Genomic DNA, 21,076 nt, shown 5'->3' with positions numbered 1-21,076 from the left:
CTCCCCTTGCTCTGCAGTCTTTGCCCTCCCCGAGGCTAAGGCATTAGCTCTCCTCTGCATGTCAGAGACGCCATGATGGCTGCCAGCGCAACCACTCAGCAAGGCATGTTTCTGACAGCACCAGCCCAGAGCTTTAGTATACTTACCGCCTGCTCACCAGTCCTGTCCAGAAGGATACTCACTCCTGCCCATGGGATTTTGGAAAGAAACCTATCAAGTCGACTCATAGCCAGACTCGAGACCAGTGTGTTCTGAAGCCCTCTTGCCACCTGAGGTGACCTCACTGGCCTGGCTGTCCAGCCAGGGTGAGGGTGAGACTGCTACTAGAAACAAGGCTGGGAACAGACACTGTATGGGGGACTTTATTTACTTCTGTTATGTACACGTATGTACACCTGGTGTGAGCCAATGGTACACTATGTCACAGAATTATGCTATACACGCACGTTCCTGGGCAGGAATCGGGAGGTTCTGTTCTGAATATCCCACTGCTGGTGAAAGAAGAGGACCCTAGTGGAAGCTGCCTACCCCATTCCCAGACGCTGACTCCCTCCCACAGACAATCTGTGCCTCCCCCTGCCATGGGCACATGATGGCAAGCTCTGGGTGGTGGCAGCGGCAGCAGCTGCTTCCAGCCTTTCTCCTCGCTCAAACTTGCACAAAGGCCAAGAGCGGCAGTGGCCTGACGCCCAGAGCCTAACTGGAGGGCCAGCCCCAGAATGCCCACAACCTCTTAGGTCGAGCGGCCTGGCTTCATGGGGCGCTGGCATGCATCTTCTCCAGGCAGTTTGTCCAGAACACGACCAGTCGGTTGTCACGGTTGATGCAGAAGTCTGTGAAGTCCTTCAGCAGCCGATCAGCAAACTTCTCGTCCCCTGTAGCACTGGAGCGCCATGTCTTGGTCAGCATGGTGTTGTAGGCCCAGTTGTAGCCAACTCGCTCCTCACAGAACATGTTCTGGTTGGTGGAGCTGGTGGAGTTCCGCCGCCGGCGCTGCTGCCCAGAGAACTTGCGTTTGGAGTAAGGCAGCTGAAGAAACACTGTTCCTGGAGGGAGAGGGCGGCCCCGAGTGAACACCACCGGTGAGCACCCGCGCTCGGCTCCGGTGGTCCTGCCACGGCAGGCTCGGGCAGGCTCGGGCAGGGCTCGGGCAGGCTCGGGCAGGCTCGGGCAGGGCTCGGGCAGGGCTCGGGCAGGCTCAGGCAGGGCTCGGGCAGGGCTCGGGCAGGGCTCGGGCAGGGCTCGGGCAGGGCTCGGGCAGGCTCGGGCAGGGCTCGGGCAGGGCTCGGGCAGGGCTCGGGCAGGGCTCGGGCAGGGCTCGGGCAGGGCTCGGGCAGGGTCCGTGTGCCTGTGGCAGGTGCTCGGGGACCCACCCAATTTTTGCCCGCAGTTCCTCACCTGTAACATGGATATACTGTGGCTTGTTCTCAGCAGGGAAGTTAAAAGCAGAGGCAGAATACTTATCTTGTACAAATCCGAACCTATAGTAACGACAGAAACACACGCACGTGGTCTCATTAGCTAGAGCAACGGGGCAGTGTGTGGCTAAGATTCTGACAGCCCAAGAGGCTGGGCTATGGAAAGGCCTCCTGTGTGGAACATGCGGGCGACTTATTTTTTTCCTCGGCGCTTCTCAACACCTGCCTCCCAACTCTGAGGCTCCGAGGCTCTCCTGCTCACATCCACTATGCTACTGCAGCACTCTACCCAGGCTCCACCCCGCTGAGCACCTTCCTTCTCCACATCCCCTCCCTGCATGCGCCCCCACCCTACACCTTCACTTTCCGGTCCTGCCATCTGCCCCCTTGTCCTCTGTTTCCTTAGCCACATCTGTCTCCACTGCTGTCATGCTAAGCATTAAGAAGGTTCTCAATAAAGGCCTTCACTGAAATGGAATGAAGCATCTTAATTAAAACTCTTTCCTTAGAGGTGAGGGTCAGCAATCCAAGGCTCTCTGCCTTGCTGTGCTCTAGAAATGGGAAATGAGCAGACGCCATTTCTCATCTGTGACTTGTCCTGTTCCACTTCTTATCTATAGCTTGTTCTATTCCTGGTTTTTCTATTTCCATAAAGCACATTTATTCTAGCCCCACCTGCTAAGAGCTGTAAAGGACGTGCTAACAGATGTGCCCAGATTCTGCCCTCTGTGTCTGAGGGGTTTATGTAATGAAGGCAGTGATGTAGGAGGTAAAATGTGTCTTCTTTCCTGGACCGAGCTCTCTGGGGAAGTGCTGTGCTGGATCCTCCAAGCTGCCAGCTCTATGCTAGCATCCCCTACATACACACCAAGTATGCAAACTCAAGGGACGGTGTCTACAGGACACTTCTGGGTTTCCTCCTTACTCTCCAACCAAGCCAACTGCTTTCCTTAGCATGATCATCTGGACCAGAGGCTTCTTGCCTCATTTCTTCCTTAGGACACCAGTAAAGACCCTTTTTATTCCATAGTATTTACTTTTGAGACAAGGTCTCCAGTATCTCAGGCTGGCCTCAAAATCATAATTTAGCTGAGGATAACTTTCCACCACTGATCTTCCTGTCGCTACCTCTTGAGTGCTAGAGTACAGTTGTGCACCACTGTGCCCAGTTTCATGTGGTGACCGGTGCGCACTAGGTAAGCATCTACCAACCGATCCACAGGCTCAGCCCAAAACAGTTTTTTAAATTTAAAAATTGTTATTATCTGTGTGTGTGTGGTTGCTTGTCTGTATGTGCACATGAGTACAAGTGCCTTTGGAGGCCAGAAGAGGGTGTTGGGTCCTCTGGAGCGGGAGTTATAGGCAGCTGTGAGCGGCCCAATGTGGGTGCTGGAAACCAAATCTGAGTCCTCTACAAGGAGAGCGAGCACTCTCAGCTGCTGAGCCATTTCTCCATCTTCAAGATACTTGATTTTAATACACAATTTAGCCAGGCATGGTGGGTCATGCCTTTACCCCCAGCACTTAGAAGACAGACAGGCAGATCTCAAGACCAGTGTGGTTTACAAAATGAGTGAGATCCTGTCCTCTCAAAACCTAAAACAAACAATAAAAAACTCAATCAAACAAACCTGAACCCCCTAAAAATCCTCAGAAAACCTGTAATTCAGACCAATGATTTTCCACTTGGGGCAAGCCGAGAGTGCAGTGAAGGCACTGGGCATCCACCCCCGAGATGCTGTGCTATCTCACCCCCACTATCCAGAATACGTAGAAGGAAGAACTAGGAGTCCCCACAAAGGAAAATGGGGGCGGGGGGATGAGGGCATTTCCAGCTGTTTTAGAGACAGACCTTTGGGGGGACTGTCATTTCAGAGCCACATTTCCACCTGGAATTCCACTCCATGCACAAGCACAGTAGGACCAGGGATGCGGCTTAGTGGATGACTGCTGGCCTCGCACCCACAAGGCTCTGGGCTCAGTCCACACTGCACCAGAAGCCATGGGCAGCACAACTACTCAGGGAAAGGCACTCTGCTGGCACTCTGATGGGAACAAGGATGGGAAAATTACACTTCTGCCCTCCAAGGGCCTACAAGCAGTCTAGTCTACAGTTTTTACAAAGAAAAGGAGAGAAGAATTTAAACCTGTTGTACTGGTATAGCCTGTAATCTCAACACTCCAGGGGTAGAGACAGGAGATTGTGAGTTCAAGGCCAGCCTAGGCTATACAATAAAGCCCTACTAGAGAAAAAAAGTGAGAGAGAGGAATTCAAAATAGAGGGACCTGAGAGTCCCTGGTGGAGAGAGACACTGAGAGGCAGAGGAGGCGGGGCTTAGGCAAAGGGTCACCCACTGGACAGCTTTGAAGACATGTAAGGAAGTCAGAGGTTAGAAAAGAGGCTGAAGAGGAAAGGGCAGCAGGTTAGAGAAAATACAACCAGGTCCTGGGTTGAAGAGGATTAGGAGAACAGGATACTGTGAAGACAAAAGTAGATCTGGCAACTAAAGGTCATATCCAGGAGACACCTAGTCAAGAAGTGTAGTGACTAGGCAAGGAGCTGCTCACCAGCTGTGGTTAGCTGGGGCATCCTAAAACTACTGTCTCTTGCAGATTTACCAGCTGAGCCCAGAAACCCCTAGAGGGGTGAGAAAAGCAAGACTAAGCTCTAAGACTTGCCATGGGATGTCTACGGTTCCACCATTGTGAGTGGAGGTGGGGGTGGACCAGACCTGTCTACTTCCTACAGTGAGGCCTTTTCCAGGGACTACTGGGCTCTCTCCTTCCCTTCCCTCTGCTCAAATCTACACCGTTTCGGAGTAGGAGGAAGTGAGTCACCACCTCATTCATACTGTACCCTTTACTGAGCACATACATAGGGTCCAGATCTTAGGGTAGGGGCTAAGGTGGGAGAGGTCAGAGACCTTGTGAATAAATGGTGGGTGTTGGGGGTATATTCGGGTGCAGGTGGTAGCAGTTAAAATGTATGAGCAACAGCAAAGAAGGCCATCAAGCAGAGGGTCACTGAAACAACAACAGGGCCTTTGTTCCACGTGAGGAACATGAAGTAGCAAGTGGACAGCAGCTGAGAGATGCTTGGAAACAATGTGGTTTGTTGCGCTGGTAGAGGAGACAGATAATCAGACAACCCGGGAAAGACTTCTCCTGGTGTACAGATCCAATGCCAAGTAATATCTACTCATTCATTGCCTTTAAACAATCCATTGTCTTTCTAACATGGGGGGAAGGTTTACTGCAAATTTTACAATGTTTCGCTTCACCTGTCTCCTCCAGAGCATAACTGGGCTCTTGTAGGCTACTTACAAAACTCTGCACTCTCCCTTCACAGAGTAACAAAGCAATGAGGTCTGAAAGGTAACAGCCACAGGACTGGCAGGGCAGCATTTATCTCTGAGTCTGAGTGGAGGTAGGCAGTGAGTCTGTCACTAGAAGGACAGATCCTTTTCCTCAGGAACAGAATGAACTGGCTTTCATTTTGGTAACTGCTATTGGAAAAAAGATAGTGATTTGGTCACTGTTCCTTCTTACTAATGGACAAACCTGTGTGCAATGGCTTCCTGGAAAAGGTGCATTCGGTCCCAGTATGTTTCTGGTTCAAAGCCTGAAAGGAATAAGGAATAAATACTGAGCTGTGATCACAAGGTCTGTAATAAACTCACACCATTCTCTTCATTGCTCTTGACAATTCTTGTCTCTTGTATCTGAACTTTTAATTCCCACCCAAAGTTAGAAGGAAGTACAGCTGTGTATCCCATAATCCCTCCCCAAGTTCCACCACAGTCAAGAAAGGTGTAGTCCTCAGGAGCTAGTGTGAGCATCAGAACGAGGCTTATATAATGTCTTATTCTAAAGCTGAAAAGAAGCTGGGCAGTGGTGGCACAGGTCTTTAATCCCAGCACTTGGGAGGCAGAGGCAGGCGGATCTCTGTGAGTTTAAGTCCAGCCTGGTCTACAAAGTGAGTTCTAGGACTGCTAGAGCTGTAACACAAAAAACCCTTGTCTCAAAAAACAAACAAACCTAAAACTGAAAAGAGTCCATTAATTTTTATTTGTTTCTGAGACAGAGTCTCACATAGCCCAGGCTGGTCTCAAACTCTAGGTAGCCAGAGATGACTCTGAACTCTAGATCCTCCTACCTCTACTTACACATAGACCTGGTTTTGAAAGTATATTAAAACATAAACCTGAAGTGTACATTAGCTACTTCTGAAAACAACACCCACCCACCTTTCTATTATCACTAATCTTCCATTTCCCTGTACAGAAAGACAATATTACAAGCTCCATTTTAGGGGTAAGGAAATTGAAGCAAGGAAATAAAAAAGGAATTCTTGAGAAGTCATTAGCTGCAGAGGGAGGAGAACAGAGCAGAATTTGCTCCTCCGTCACTGACTGAATGGCTCCAGCCTCCCTCTTCCACAAGGCAGCTGCTGAGGACCAACAGCAGAAAGGAGGTAGGAAGGTCAAGCACGCTGTCACACAGCAATAAGAAGCAGAGCTGGAATGCTCTCTGGATGGAGGCTTTGAGGATCCCAATGACAGGATAGACAACCCAAAGACTAGGGATGCAGTGGCTTTGTTACTCTGTCCATAATTAGAACTTTCTTTAAAATAAATTGGAGACATATAGACACACACAACTACAGACGCACACAGGCATACACACCCACCCACATACAGACACACACACACACACACACACACAGATACACCCACACCTACACACACAAATACAGAAACATATCCACATACACAATCAGACACACACACACACACACACACACACACACACACACACACACATACACACCACATCCGTGCCAGTTTTAAGATTCAGATTCACTGTTAGAAGAAGTGGAGGTAAGAAGAAAAGAGACACAGAATCTAGAAAATTGAATTTTAGATTTGTGTCCTTATTCCTTTAAACTAGGACTTTTCTCTGTAACCATGGCGACCAACTGAAGATGGTTTAGAAGAGCAGGTCAGAACTGGCAGGGAAACCATCAGCTCTATACCAGCCCTGCAAGCAATCCTCTCACAATGAGCAGAGCATCTCTAGACCTTTTAAGGTAGCTGTACCCCTAAAGATATTGACAATACTACAGTGAGCTGCTGGCTTAAAACTCGCGAAGGAGCATAATCATTCACATTTCGGGACTACATAAACGGTCCTCCCTTGGCCATGTTGTGAGGTAAACAGGAATGTGTATGTGTGCAAAGGGACTTCGTAAGCTCTGTGCAGCTCAGAATCTCCGGCCGCTGATGCAGAAGGACTCTGCAGGGCTCAGGTACAAAAATGCCTTCTCCGTTGTAAGCGGAGAGTACAGACTATTGGAACTAGCAGGGCAGCCTGTCGTAAAACCACAGGATCACTACGTTTAGCCTGCCCTACCTGACAAGCCCTCCTCAGCCTCTGCCATTTAGCGTAACAGAAACTTAGAAGGGAGTGGAAGAAAACATTTCTCTTACCCCAAAGCTGTGTCTTTCACATTTATAATCTTTCTATCAAATAGCTCCTGACACATTAGCATCAACTCCAGCCTTTGGCTTTTGAAAATGTCATCTTGAACTCACGGAAAGCTCTTTGGGGGCTATTTATCCATTCATCTGCAGTGAGTGCTCTGTGACAGCAATGGGAGGTGTGGGTAGGATAGAGCTCAACATCCCAGTGGGTAAAGGGCATGTCAGGGGGGTCCCCTGTGCTCCCTTTCTGACAGAAGGAAGGGTCTTCAAGATGCAGCACTGGAGAACACTCAGGAAGCTGGTCCCAGCTTTGCACAGCAGGACAATACTTCCTGTTTTGCTTTTGATGGCCTCTGTGGGGCCTTTTTGCATGGACTAGCATGAAAAAGGCTCTCCTCAAATTCAGACAATCATCGCAGGTGATCGGGTGGCTGAGAGCACACAGCACATGGCAGAACACGGTGCAGACATGGGCCGTGCACGGAGCCCTCTCCCACTGCTTGCTTCACTCTGGCCTTCCAGAGCTGGCAAATCGGCTCTAGCCATCCACACAAGGAGAACTCAAAGCTCAGGAGCACTAAGTGATGTGTCCCAGATGACCCGGTCACTGATCAAATATCCTGCACAGAGGCTGGAGAGACAGCTCAGTGGTTAAGAGTCTTGGCTGCTCTTGCACAAGACTTAAGTTTGGTTCCCAGAACCCTCGGGGTGGCTCACAACTATCCAGAACTCCAGTTCTAGGAGATTCGACTCCCTCTTCTGGCCTCTGTGGGCACATGCGAGGCACAGACACAAATACAGGCAAAACATTCACACACATGAAATAAAATAAAATTGAAAAATTAAAAAAAAAAACAACCCAGGGCAAAACCCAGATTATTTTGCTCCTTGTAGACTGGCTCTCTTGACTAGCCTGCAGTTGTAGTGGCTTGTTTTTTTAGGCCTATGTTCACTGGACAGCGATGGGTTTCATTATGACATCTCACACAAGTGTCCTCATCCCCCTCCATCCCACTTCCCACTTGCCCCTTTTCTCTCTCTGAATGGTCAGGATCCTCCTGCTGTCTGTTTCACTGATGGCTTCATCTTCCACCCAGAGTCTACTTATGAGAGAGCACGGGGCTGGTCTAGGAAGGGCGTCTGACTGGGTGAGACAGACAGACCCTCAGGAGGGAGCAGCTCTTACTGTCGAACAGGTGCTCGCTGCCCTCCTTGAGCAGGCAGCTGAGGTTGAGTGGGATGAAGAGCTGGGCCCGCAGAGGATCGCCATACAGGTAACTGGGCAGTGCAAAAGGACCCTCCAAAACCGGGACTAATAAGAAGCCACAGGAGGTAGCTTTTCGATGCCAACCTTGGACCTGGAAGAAAGCACAGAAACCGCATCATCTTCAGGTCTTTTAGATCAGAGAAAATAGCTCTGCTTCCAAAAAGCAGACCTGCCAGAGTGGCAGCACACACATCGAAAGGCAAGTTCAATTATCCATGTCCTCTGGCTCTAACCAGTCCTGTTCAGGAACAAGAGCAATTTTGCTTCCTGATGAATGCTAGAAAAACTGTGATTTGAGCACACAGCTCCTCTTTATAGCCCGAGCTTCTGACCTTCAGTTTCTTTTGCAAGGAACTAACTTGTGAGAGCTGAGACCCTTGTTATTCTGTGGAATGTCAGAAGCAAGGTCACAGGACAAAGGCTGAACCTTTCTAGTTTTGTTGTGTAGCAAGTCCAGTGTATCAAATAAGAAAACCACCCACTGTTACTTGATGTAGGGTGGGAGATGACTGTAATGGCTTCTTGCCAAAGTGACCAGCTCTTGCACACAAGACAGTACACTCTGGGGAAACTCCAAAACTACCTTCCTGAAAGCCAGAGTTCCTATTAAGTAACTCCAACAATCGATCCTCCCTCAGGGGACTATGTAAGATTTTTTTGAAATACACTTTTAAAAACATGAAATGGATATTCAAAACAAACAAAAAACCAAACTGGTGGGCTGGTTGAGATGGCTCAGTGTTTGGTAAAGGCACTTGCCATCAATGCTGCTGACCTAAGTTTTATTTCCCTGGGACCCACACAGTGGAAGGTGAGAACCAACTCCCTTGACTTATCCCCTGACCTCCACATCCAGACCTTGGTCCACACACATACAGGTAAAGTAAAAACAAACAAACAAAACAGGCCATGCCGTGGTGGTGCATGCCTTTAATCCCAGCATTCGAGGTTAGCCTGGTCTACAAAGTGAGTTCCAAAAGCTACAGAGAAACCCTGCCTCGAAAAACAAACAAACAAACAAAACAAAACCAAAACCAAAACCAAACAACTCCCCCTACCCCAAGTATGAAGACAAAAACCCTAGGCTAAAGTTCTATGCTAGTGATGGATAGCTTGTCCAGGGGGAAGTCCTGATTTCCATTCAGAGAACACTCACCCCACCCTATAAACAAAAGAAATAAGAAGCTCATGGATGGGGCTCTGTCATAGAGGTGAGATCTGATGAGAATCACATCCATTTTTTTCTTCTTTTTTTTTTCCAGATGGGTATCAGAATGTTGCCCAGGCTTGTCTGAACTCTGGGCTCCTCTGCTTCAGTCAAGCATTAAAAGATGCAGGCTGAGGATGGTGGCACATATTCATAGTCCCAATTACTTGACTTGGGTGGCTAAGGCAGGACGACCACTTGTGCCAGGGTTTCTAAACTGGGCGGGGTAGTGTATCAAGACTCCCATCCTTTAAAAACTTGAAGGTGCTGTGTTGATGGCTCAGTAGGTAAAGTATTTGATATAGAAGCATGAGGATCTGATTTCAAATACCCTGAGCACACATCAAAGATTATTTCTTTTTTATTTTTATGTGTATGTGTGGAACTGGAGTTACAGGCAGTTCTGATCTGACACGTGGGTGCTAGGAATGGAGCCCAGATCTTCTTGAAGAGCAGCCAGTGCTAACCTCTGAGCCATCTCTCCAGGCCCTGGAACCCACTTTTACAAAGGCTGGCATGGAAGCATGGGTCTGTAAGCCTGTGCTCCTGCATGAGGTTGATGCACAGGCATGCGTGCACCTGAAAACACCCAGACATACACCGTACACAAATGTTACATACATACAAAAACAAAAACAGAGGACAACTACTCTTAGTTCCTTCAGAGACACAAATACAGACACAAGAGTGGGAGCTGGAGAGATGGCTCAGCGGCTAAAAGCACTAGCTGCTCCTGCAGAGGACCTGCACTCCATTTCAGGGAATCCAACATCCTCTTCTGGCCTCTGGGAGCACTACATGGTGCAGAGACAGACATGCAGGCAAAACACTCACACACACAAAATAACAAAGTAAAATTTAAAAAATTAAAAGACAAAACAAAACACAAACATAAAGCCAGAATCTCTAGTTTGACTTATGTAATTTCTAGAGCTTTGTTAATAATTTTTTTATTTGAGGTAATATTTATCCTCAAATAAAATCTGTTTTGTAAGCCAGGAGGTGGCAGTACACTCCTTTAATCCTGACCCTCAGGACACAGAGGCAGGTGGATCTCTATAAGTTTGAGGCTAACCTGGTCTACAGAGTGAGTTCCAAGACAGCAAGGGCTACACAAAGAGACCCTGTCTCAGGGTGGGGTGGGGGTTAGGGGGAGGGGGAGATCTGCTTTGTAGCAAACATGGGCACTGCCTTAAAAGAAGTCATCTACATTACAGCTCAATAAACATAAAACTTGCTGGGCAGTGGTGTGGTGCACACCTTTGATCCTAGTACTAGGGAGGCAGAGGCAGGTGGATCTCTGTGAGTTCCAAGTTAGCCTGGTCTACAGACAGCCAGAAGTTCAAAGACAGCCAGGGCTACAGAGTACAGAGAGAAACCCTGTCTTGAAGAACCAAAAACAAACCAACACACACACACACACACACACACACACACACACACACACACACACACACACTATGATAAATGTATTAGCTTATTTCAGAGGGGCCTAAATGAATAGGTGTGAAAACTGAACTTTTTAAAGAGAGTTGCTAAATTCCTTGGCAGAAATATTACTTCTTTTCCTGCTTGCCTGTAACTCCATAGGTGTATGTGAGTGTTACGGACATGCTGCATGTTGTTTTGAGACACAGTCATCCCATGGTCAGTCTGTTGGAGAAGAGCTGATATCCTCCACAAGGTGAACCGAGCTGGCCGAGCACCCGAAACAGTCTTTCTTTCCTGCTTTGTTTTGTGTTTTTGAGCCACAGTCTTGCTTTGTAGCCCACGCTGGTCTAGAATTTGGAACCTTTTACTTTCACCTCACATCTGGGATTACAGATGCATGCCTCCATGTCTGGTGGCTGGTATTCTTTTTGACTTGGATCTTTGGTGTGTGCATGTGAGACAAGGCAAGGCTGGGTGTTTTCCTCTACCACTCTCCACCTTATTTTGTGTGTACATGATACAAGTGTGTTTGCATGTGTGCACACATACCACAATGCATGTGTGGAGGTCAGGACAAAACACTGGATGTTGCTCTTCACCTTCCACCATGCTTGAGACAGGGTCTCTTTTCACAGCTCTGTATGCCAGGCTACCTTCTAGGGATTCTGTCCCTACACTGGGATACAGACAGGTGCTTCCATGCCTGACTTTACATGGGTTTAGGGGATTCAACTCAGGTCCTTATGGTTGTGCCTTATCCACTGAGCCATCTCCCCAATTCTTCCACTTTATTTACTTGTGAAAGAAAGAGAGGTAGAGTGCGTAGGACTTATGAGAGTCAGTCGATTCTCTCTTCACCATGGAGGGCCCAGGTTGCCAAGTTTGGCAGCAAGCAAATATTCTGAGATAGGGTCTCTCGTTGAATTTGAAGTCTGTCATTTTGGCTAAGCTGGCTTGGCCACTGAGCCTGAGTTCTACCTGTCTGTGCCATTCCTGGCCCCGTCCCCTCCCCCCCCAGCCCTAGTGTTAGAGACACTTGCTGTTGTATTTGGCTTTTATGGGAGTGCTGAGATCTGAACATATGTCCTCAATCTTGCACAATTAAGGACTTTACCCAGCAAGTCATCTCTCTGGATGCTGCCTTCCCTTAACTCAGATCTTACAGATGCTCCTTGGATAAGTACCTTCCCAAGGGAGGAGGTCTTTGAAGATACTAATGCCAAACAGAAACAGACCTAGAGAAATAGCCCCAATGTTCCATGTTTTGTAAGAACAAATCAGGTTTACAAATCTTGAAAATTACCTTGCTATCCTGTGCTGCACTTATTTCTCTCAAGAGATCTCCCACCATTCACTAAATAATTGTTTTCACTTTCCAGCTGTTCTCAGCTACGTGATGCAGTTTGGACTGGCGTTAGAGGGGAGTGGGGCTCAAGAGATACATGAAAACATTTGGGGGGCTGAACTTGTGAGCATAAAAGAAGAAGCAGAGGCTGGAGAGATGACTCAGGTTAAGAGCACTGGCTGTTCTTCCAGAGTCCTGAGTTCAATTCCCAGCAACTACATGGTGGCTCACAACCATCTGTAATGAGATCTGGTGCCCTCTTCTGGTCATACATGCTGTATACATAATAAATAAATAAATAAATCTTTTTTTTTAAAAAAAGAGGAGAAGCAGACTGTAAGGAGTGCTTTAGTGCCTTGGCTGGGGATGGGCAGTGGTCTGGGGGTTGGCTTCACAGCACAGGACACACAGGGAGGCCAGATAGACTAGCAGAAAGAAAGTCAGGCAAGGCCAGCTAACATGTGTGAAACTGAGGGCCAGTTACTTCTTTGAGGGACCTGATCATTAACACTGAGAACTCTGGTTGCTGTCTGTTAAACGCTAATAATACATCCAACCCTCCTCCTGTTGTGGGGTTGACAAAGATATCTGTAGATACTGCCAAAAGTATACTGCCCCCAGAAGACAAACTCACTCTTGTTTGAGGAACTACAAGTTAAAAGCAGTGACATTCACCAACTGGGAATTGGTGAGGTAAACTATGGAATAAATAAATACTAGAATATTCTGTAACCATTGGAAACAATGAGAAGAAAAAAAAAGAAATCCAACAAGTAAAAAACAAAGCAGACTTATTTGTGTTGGTATAGAAGATACACAGGAAACAGAAAAACACAATGTAAATAATATGTATCCAGCATGTGTGCTTAAGCGCATTCTCACTCTGAATTCTAGGCTGATCTGGAATGTGTGTATGTAGCTAAGTGGCCTTGAACTTGTGGTAATTTTTTACCCAGCATTCCAAGTACTGAGACTTTTTGTTTTTAGGTGTGAGCCACCATGGCCGGCCTACCACCCCCATTTTGTACATACACAGAAGCCTGTGTTCCACACATGGTGATAGTGATGGCTGCTTTTAGACGGAAGTCCCGGGACACAAGGGAGAGGTGGACATTTGCTTTTCACTCTGGACCAGTGGCTCCAAGTTTTGGAAGACGTTTGGTTAGCACAGCTAGTGGTGTGCTACCGGTATTCAATAGGTAGAGGCCAGAATGTTGTTCAACAACCTACAAACGGGCACGACAGTCACTCACAACAGATAATCGTCTGGCCCCAATTCAGTAATGCCGAGGCGGAGAAACACGGACACTCTGAACTCCCTCTGTGTCTAATGTGCTGAGGCTATCCTAACAGGTCAAAGGTTATGTGGAAGTGACAGGAACCACAAAGCACCCCCTTGCCATAAAGTGAGGTGATGGTCTCACCATCTCAAAGAGTACTGTGGCAGTCACCGCCATCCAGTGTAGCTTGATCTCAAAGGCTGCATTGAGAGAGAAGTTTCCATGGTAGTAACAGCTGCACCACTCCAGCCGGTCCGTTCGGTTGTTCACATCAACATCCAGGGTCACAGTCCTCTGCTCTGGGACGGTGGCAGCTGTGTCAGCACACAGCGGGGGTGGGGACAGAGAGAGAGAGAGGCAGAGGAGTGGGATAATGTAGAAGAATGGACAGCTAAGCACCATAAACGTGAAACTGCAGAAGTGCCCACAGACGTTCCTATCTCTGAAAATCACCAGTCAACAGCTCAGGGGTCTACAAAACACCTGTTCTGCTTGCCACTAGATAATAAATATTGTATACTTTATGAGCTGTCTGTGAGCAGCTGTGCTACTGTAGGGCAAAAGCTCCACAGACATTACATAAAAGAATGGGTTCAGCTATGTTTCAATAAAACTTTATAAAAACAGATGAAATTTTTGGGTAATAAGCTCCTCTGTATGTTACACCACTGTAAATTTATTCAAACCCACAGAATGTTCAAAACCAAGAGGAAAGCCCTAATATAAATTGTGGATTTTGGGTGATGATAGTGCATCCATGTAGGTTTGTGGATCAGAACAAATGTCATTCTGGTGAGGGGTGACAGTGAAGGAGGCTGGGTGTGAGAGGAGCAGGGGATCTATGGGAAGTCTTTGCTCAAGTGGGCTGAAAAGTTAAAATTCCTTTTAAGAAAATTAGTGATTATAGCCACACATGGTAGCTTAAACCTATAATATTAGCATTCAGAAGGCTGAGGCAGGAGAAATATAAGTTAGAGGACATCTTTGCTATATAGTCAGACCCTGTCTCAAAAAACAAAATCTGGGGGCTGGAGAAATGGCTTATTACTTAAGAGTACTTGTTGCACAATTAATGGAGTCCAGAGTTCAGACCCCAGTACCTACATAACCAGCCAGGTATCCCTACACACTTGCAACCAGCTCCAAAGGAGACAGAGACAGGAGGATGACTGGGGCTTGCTAGCTTCCAGCTTAGGAAAGAAACACAAAGCCCCAGGGAAAGATCCTGCCTCACAGACTGAAGAGTCAAAGAGTGATACAGAAGGATACCCAATGTCCTCTTGTGGCCTCCATGGATGCACACACACAAATCCATGTAAATCTAAAAGAGTATAGGAGGGTCAGTTATGAGCAAATCATAAGCCAGATTTAGCCAATTATGTTGCAGTTTGACTCCTTAGTCAATCCATTCCCTTCTTTTATGAGGGAGAGATGTTCTCTTAACCAGGATCATAGAGTCAGAAACTCAACCAGGTGGTACCCAAGATCTTCAGGATTCAGTGACCCACCAACAGATAAGAGGAAAAACAGCCTAGACCACAGTGAGGAGGAAGTATTACTTTTCTGGTTTCATCCCAGAAAGGTATTAGTTCTACAATATTTTCCCAGGAAATGAAAGTTCTAATGAACCCTATCCTATCACAGGGCTTTGACCTCCATGGACACTAACCACACTCAGCACACCTAGGTTTTCCATAAATCACGATCTGCTCTCATATCCCTACTCCTCCCAGTTTTTCTTTCTCTGAAAGAGTCAGTGAGGTTCTGGGCTCTGCACGTAGAAGCTGTGAGTGGCTCCTAAGTCAACAAATTTAATGAGCTTCTGTTGGAAGGCAGGAGAGCATTAGCTCAGGCCCTGAATGACTCTCTCCCAGTACTAGAACATATAGAATGGGCAAAGTTTTTGATCTGGAGCTGGAAGAGCCAAGCTCCTGAGATTGCAGCCACACACACGGCTCTGAAAACCTTGCTTCCTTGTCTGCAAACTGATAGGGCAGCCCAGCCAAGAAACACATGGTGAGAGAGGTTTATAGACTCCCTCACTTGTCTTCTCCTCTGGCGGCTACTTTGTGTCTCCTCTCTTCTCTGTTCCCATTAAGCCTTCCTTCCAGTTTATGGCATGAGACTCACTAATGCTCAAAGCTTGATGAACACTCGAGGCACATTTGGTACCCTTACTTGGTCACTCTGATACTAAAATGTTCACTGAAGCTAGATTCTGCCTGGGCTTCATGTTCCTGATTTATGACACTCCCAGGAGCCCTTTACTCAACAGTCCACATCAAAGAAGGCTGTGTTCTCTGGGTTTGCACTCCATGTATTTATTCCGCCAGGTAAAAGAGCCTCAGTCATAAAACCAAAGGCAAGTGATAACCATCAGCAGTGACTTTGAACATCTCTCTTCTATTATCAGGTCTGTTAAGTGTAGAATAGGTGAGTCTAGGGGGCACCCAAACGGTAATTACCAAATCACTGGATTTGTGCTTCCAGGGTAAGATTTGACAAATCAGATGCTTCTAGCAGGCTTTCAGTATGGACAAAGGTACAGCCGCTACATGGGAAGTCTAATCAATGTGCACAAGCCCGGAAGAGAAACAAAGTCAACACTTTAGGAGGCAGATCAGAATCACAAGAGGAGAAAGAACACTGAAGTCCAGCTCTCACAACTAGAGCTGCCTCACAATGGAGCAAGTCTCAACAGTGAGTGCCACACTGAAGTTTTCAAAAAGAAGCTAGCTCCATATGCATCAGGGATGCTTTGGAAAAAGATTAGGGGTCAGTTTGGATAGAAGAATGCAACAGTCTCTCCTGACTCCAAGATCTAACAGACCGTCAGGGCAAGCCTGAGAAGGATGTGCACGAGCATGAGTGGAAGGCATGTGGTACTGTTTCTGCCAGACTCTAAGATGCCTCTGTAGCATCCCAGCTCAGTGACACAGGCTAAGGATGGGGAAGTGGGAGCCACCACAGGCCCAGTCAAAGGTCCATACATCAACATTAGGCATTTCAAAACAGCTTTCTGCCGCTACTTCCAAATGAGACTCACATGTTTTAAAAAAGGAAAAAGCAAACAAAAAGCCACCCCCAAACAATGGTAAAACAAACAAACAAACAAAAACCCAACTGAATCACAGGCAGTAGTGAAATTTAGGTCTTTCTCTTCTGTAAGTCATCTTAGGTCTTTTTTCCTGTTTATTTATTTAGCAAATAAATAAATTGGTTAGTTTTTTGAGACAGGGCCTTACAATGCAGCCTGGATTGGCCTCAAACTCACAATCCCTGCTCTGCTTCTGCCTCTCAAGTGATAGAATTACTGATCTATACCACCAACCACATCTGGCCAGAAAGAGATTATCTTTTTTTCTCTTTTTGGTATTTTGAGATAGGGTCTCTCTATGTAATCCTGGCTATCCTTGAACTCACAGAGATCCTCCTGCCTCTGCTTCCCAAGTCCTAGGATTAAAATGGAGCCCACCACACCCAGTCATAAGGTATCTTAGTTTACTCGTTTTTACTTAGAAACACTTTTTTCTCTAGGCATGGTGGTACATGGCTTTAAACCAGTGATCCTCCACCTTCCTAATGCCGTGAGCCTTTAACATAGTCTTTCATGTTGTGGTGACCTCACCCATAAATTATTTTTGTTGCTACTTCATAACCGTGATGCTGCTGCTGTTATGAATCGTAATGTAAACATCTGCATTTTCTGGTGGTCTTAGGCGACCCCTGTGAAAGGGGTCAAGGCCCACAGGTTAAGAGCCTCTGCTTTAAATCAGGCAGAGGCAAGTGGACTTTGTGCACTGCAGGCCAGCCAGGACCACACAGTAAGACCCTCTCTCAAACAAACAATTTTCTTGTGGTTCTAAGTAGGGCCTTATACACGCTAGAAGGCTAGTGACCACCCTTCCCCAGCCACCTGCTATTCCCAGACTCCAACTAGGTCAAGAACTTACCTAACAGTGCAGCTGCCTGGCTCCGTCCTCCAAAACTTCGGCTGAAGGAGCTGTGCCTGCTTGCGTAAGAGGCTGGCCGGCTGGGTAGCCAGGGCAGGAGGAAGGCAGGAATCTCAGAGTGCACAAGCTCTTCTGCCACAAAGGCCACCTCAAACCACTTGCGCTGGAAGCTGGCAAAGTCATCCACTCCTGCTGTGTGCCAGGGGGCAGTGGGCTGCTGCATAGGCACTGGTAAAAAGCAGGGGAGTAAAGGATCCCTTGTCACAAAGCTGCTTTTCTGACTGAGAATGGTACAATACAGACAGACCATAACACTATGCTAAGTGAAAGGAACCCGGTGTGAAAGCCTATGGATTACATATCTCCACACACATGACGGTTTTAGAAACACAAAGCCTACAACTGCTTGCACAGGGAGTGTTTGGAAAGGGAGGAGTTGGGCAGTAACAGCTAACAAGAAAGAAAGGGGTGGTGGTGGTTGCACAATTCTGTGAATGGCTTTTGTTATGTAGGCTAAATTTATGTTATATAAGCTTTAATTCAATTTTAAAAAACTTTATCAGTTTTATAATAATTACAGGACATAAAATGCTATGGGTTTTTCTTTTTTTCTATTAGAAGGTAAAGTAGATACCATATTAACAAGAGCACACAGTGAATGGCACCGACTACACCATATCACATATGGACCCAGAGGTGAAGAAGTGATTTACACAATGTGGGAGTCACTTCCAACCAGTCCCCAGGCATCTGAAATTCATACACTATGGAAGCTGGTCTGACTACCTGGTGCCTCCAGAGCTACGCAAGCCAGAAATTATGTCAGAAATTGTTTCCCAGTGAATTCCCTTTTTTCATTAAAAAGGGGTGGGGTTAAAGTGTTGCTAAGTAGCAGAGTGTTTGTCTAATGTGCACAGGCTTTGGGTTGTTCCATCCCAGAACCACAATAAAGAGGCAAACACAGGCAGTTAGCTCCCCTGGACTCATGAGCTATATATATATATACACCTACAGATTTGATCACATACATGAAAATATTTGGGGGGGGGAGAGTATTTATACTGAATATGACCAAAATTTTTCTTGTTTCTTAAACAATATAATACAATACAGCAGTACTTTATTATCAGTTATTATAAATAATTTAGGGATGATTTAAAGAATGTAAGGGAAGGAGTTAGAGAGATGGCTTAGTGGTTAAGAGTACTGGCTGTTCTTGCTGAGGACCTGGGTTCAGTTCCTAGCATCTACATGGTGGCTCACAACTGTCTATAACTCTAGCTCCAGGAGATCCAACACCATCTTTTGGTCTCTGCTGGCACCTACACACACATGGAGTACACACATAAACACACACACACACACACACACACACACATACACACACACACACACACATACACACACACACACACACACACATACACACACACACACACACAAAGAAAAATAAATCATTAAAAATAATACGAGAGTGTAAACAGGTTATATGTGAAACCATGCCATTTTATGTATAGGCCTTAAATATTGTAGGTTTTGTTTGTTTGTTTGTTTGTTTTTGTATCTCAGAGGAGATGGGTTCCTTGAGCTAATCCTCCTCTGATACCAAAGAGTGACTTTATTTAAAATGTTTTGGAAAACTTGGTAGTCTTCTTGAAGGAGTATGTGGGACCTGGAAGCCCAGTAAGTATAAAGTACTATTGGAGCCCATCACATTATCATCAGAACCAACTAAGCAGGATGGAGGCAGACTGGGAGGTAAGGCACCAAAATACGACCCATAGAAAATTCTGAACCAGGTACCTTGGCCTCTTTTTGGTTTGTCTTCCACCAACACTGTCCTCAATAAAAACACTGTAGCTGAAAAATACATTGTCTGGACTAGAGAGGTGGTTGTGTGGTTAAGAGTGCATGCTATGCTGCTCTTGCAGAAGACTCCAGCTGGGTTTCCAGCACCCAAATCAGGTGCCTTGTCACTGTCTATAAATCCAGCTCCAGGAAGATCCACACAAGATCCACACACACACATACTCATTCTCTCTCTCTCTCTCTCTCTCTCTCTCTCTCTCTCTCTCTCTCTCTCTCTTAAAAAAAGCTAAATAATCTTTAAAAAAAAAACAACACTGTCATTTAGTTATGCTTAAAAATGTACAAATGCAAAAAAAAAAAAAAAGTTAACAGAGTGTCAACTTAGAAAACAAAGCCACACATGGAGTTCAAGATGCACTGTGATGTGAAAGATTAGGAAAAGTACTCGCCCCTGTGGTGACCGCATGTGCTTTGGCTCTGACCTCGATCGGGCTCTTTGTCCATTACTATCTTGTAGAAATAGAAGCCATAGATGAAGGTCCGCCAGGCTTCACCAGATGCATGCGTTATGAGCTGCTCTTCCAGCATTTTCTAGGAGACAATGAAAACTTGAAATTACTGCAGGTGACATCTCAAAGAGGCATTTCTTGCTTGTGCGTAGCAGTCAAGGTAGTTAGTGATCTCAGTAAGAACTGAGATCATGCCAGGCGGTGGCGGCACACGCCTTTAATCCCAGCACTTGGGAGGCAGAGCCAGGCGGATCTCTGTGAGTTTGAGGCCAGCCTGGGCTACCAAATGAGTTCCAGGAAAGGCACAAAGCTACACAGAGAAACCCTGTCTCGAAAACCTAAAAAAAAAAAGAACTGAGATCATACCTTTGGCCCCCATTAGAATGTGCTATGCGAAAATGAACCTGTTCTAAGTTATAAAGTATATGTATTTCACCAAACATTTCAAACATACAGAAAGTAGAGAAAAACTCCCAAGTAGAAAACCATCTAACTTCAATAAATGTAACAATCGGTTAGGCAGTATAATTCTCTTCATCTGAGGGAATGTCTCCCATAATCCCATAAGGAAAACTAGTTGTGGCACACATCCCTGTAATCCCACTGGGAAGGTGGAGGCAGGAGGATGAGGGCTTCAAGGTCATCTTGGTTCACTGATGATCTACCAGACCTTTGAAGAATTAATACCAATGCTGCTGCTGCTTTTCACCCCCAGTGTGTCTTAAACTATTCCATGAAACAGAAAAGGAAAAATGTCACCAAATTCTTTTTATGGATTTTAATCCTATGCTCATGGATTATAAGAATTAATATGGCCAGGCAGTGGTGGCTCATGCCTTTAATCCCAGAATTCGGGAGGCAGAGGCAGGTGGATCTCTGTGAGTTCGAAGCCAGTCTAGGCTACAAAGCGAGTTCCAGGAAAGGCACAAAGCTACACAGAGAAACCCTGTCTTGAAAAACCAAAAAAAAAAAAAAAAAAAAAAAAAAAAAAAAGAATTACTATGAAAAGTGCCTATCTTACCAAAAGCAATCTATGGATTCAATGCAATCCCCACTAAATTCCAATGCCATTCTTCACATAAATAGGGAAAAAAAAATCTTAAAGTTTATATGGAAGCATAGACAGCCAATGTAATCATGAACAAAAAGAATAATGCTGGAGAGATCACCATACCTTCAAGTTATACTACAATAACTCGCTGGCACAAAAATCAAAAACAAAAACAAAAATACAAAACCCCAAACATATCAGTAGAATATAATAAAGGGGCCAGATATAAACCCAAGCAGTTATAGCCCCCTGATTTTTTGCAAAGATGGAAAAACAAAAACAAAAACCCTCACTGAAGACAGTCTTCAACAATAGTGCTAGGA

The 21,076-nt window shown here is 46.0% G+C and overlaps 1 protein-coding gene across 12 annotated transcripts in view; it reads right to left on the bottom strand.

The window, feature by feature from the left end:
* Positions 1-344: 344 nt before the first annotated feature.
* Positions 345-21,076, bottom strand: part of Depdc5 (DEP domain containing 5, GATOR1 subcomplex subunit) — a 127,106-nt gene continuing 106,374 nt past the window's right edge. For 10 of the 12 annotated variants that reach the window (XM_037208150.1, XM_037208153.1, XM_037208152.1 and 7 more), the window contains 7 exons: positions 19,676-19,784; positions 17,385-17,612; positions 13,576-13,745; positions 8,088-8,259; positions 4,980-5,040; positions 1,399-1,481; positions 345-1,046 (listed from right to left, as the gene is read on the bottom strand). In XM_037208150.1, the coding sequence (XP_037064045.1) occupies positions 754-1,046; positions 1,399-1,481; positions 4,980-5,040; positions 8,088-8,259; positions 13,576-13,745; positions 17,385-17,612; positions 19,676-19,784 (1,116 nt within the window). In that variant the 3' untranslated portion in view covers positions 345-753. The remainder of the gene's footprint in view (positions 1,047-1,398; positions 1,482-4,979; positions 5,041-8,087; positions 8,260-13,575; positions 13,746-17,384; positions 17,613-19,675; positions 19,785-21,076) is intronic. The other 2 variants (XM_037208155.1, XM_028870733.1) reach the window with 1 other exon arrangement.

The sequence above is a fragment of the Peromyscus leucopus genome, chromosome 7, assembly GCF_004664715.2.
Source record: "Peromyscus leucopus breed LL Stock chromosome 7, UCI_PerLeu_2.1, whole genome shotgun sequence".
In the NCBI taxonomy this organism is placed as follows: domain Eukaryota; kingdom Metazoa; phylum Chordata; class Mammalia; order Rodentia; family Cricetidae; genus Peromyscus; species Peromyscus leucopus.
Note: the sequence above shows the minus strand (reverse complement) of the source record. Positions and strands in the feature narration are given on the sequence as shown.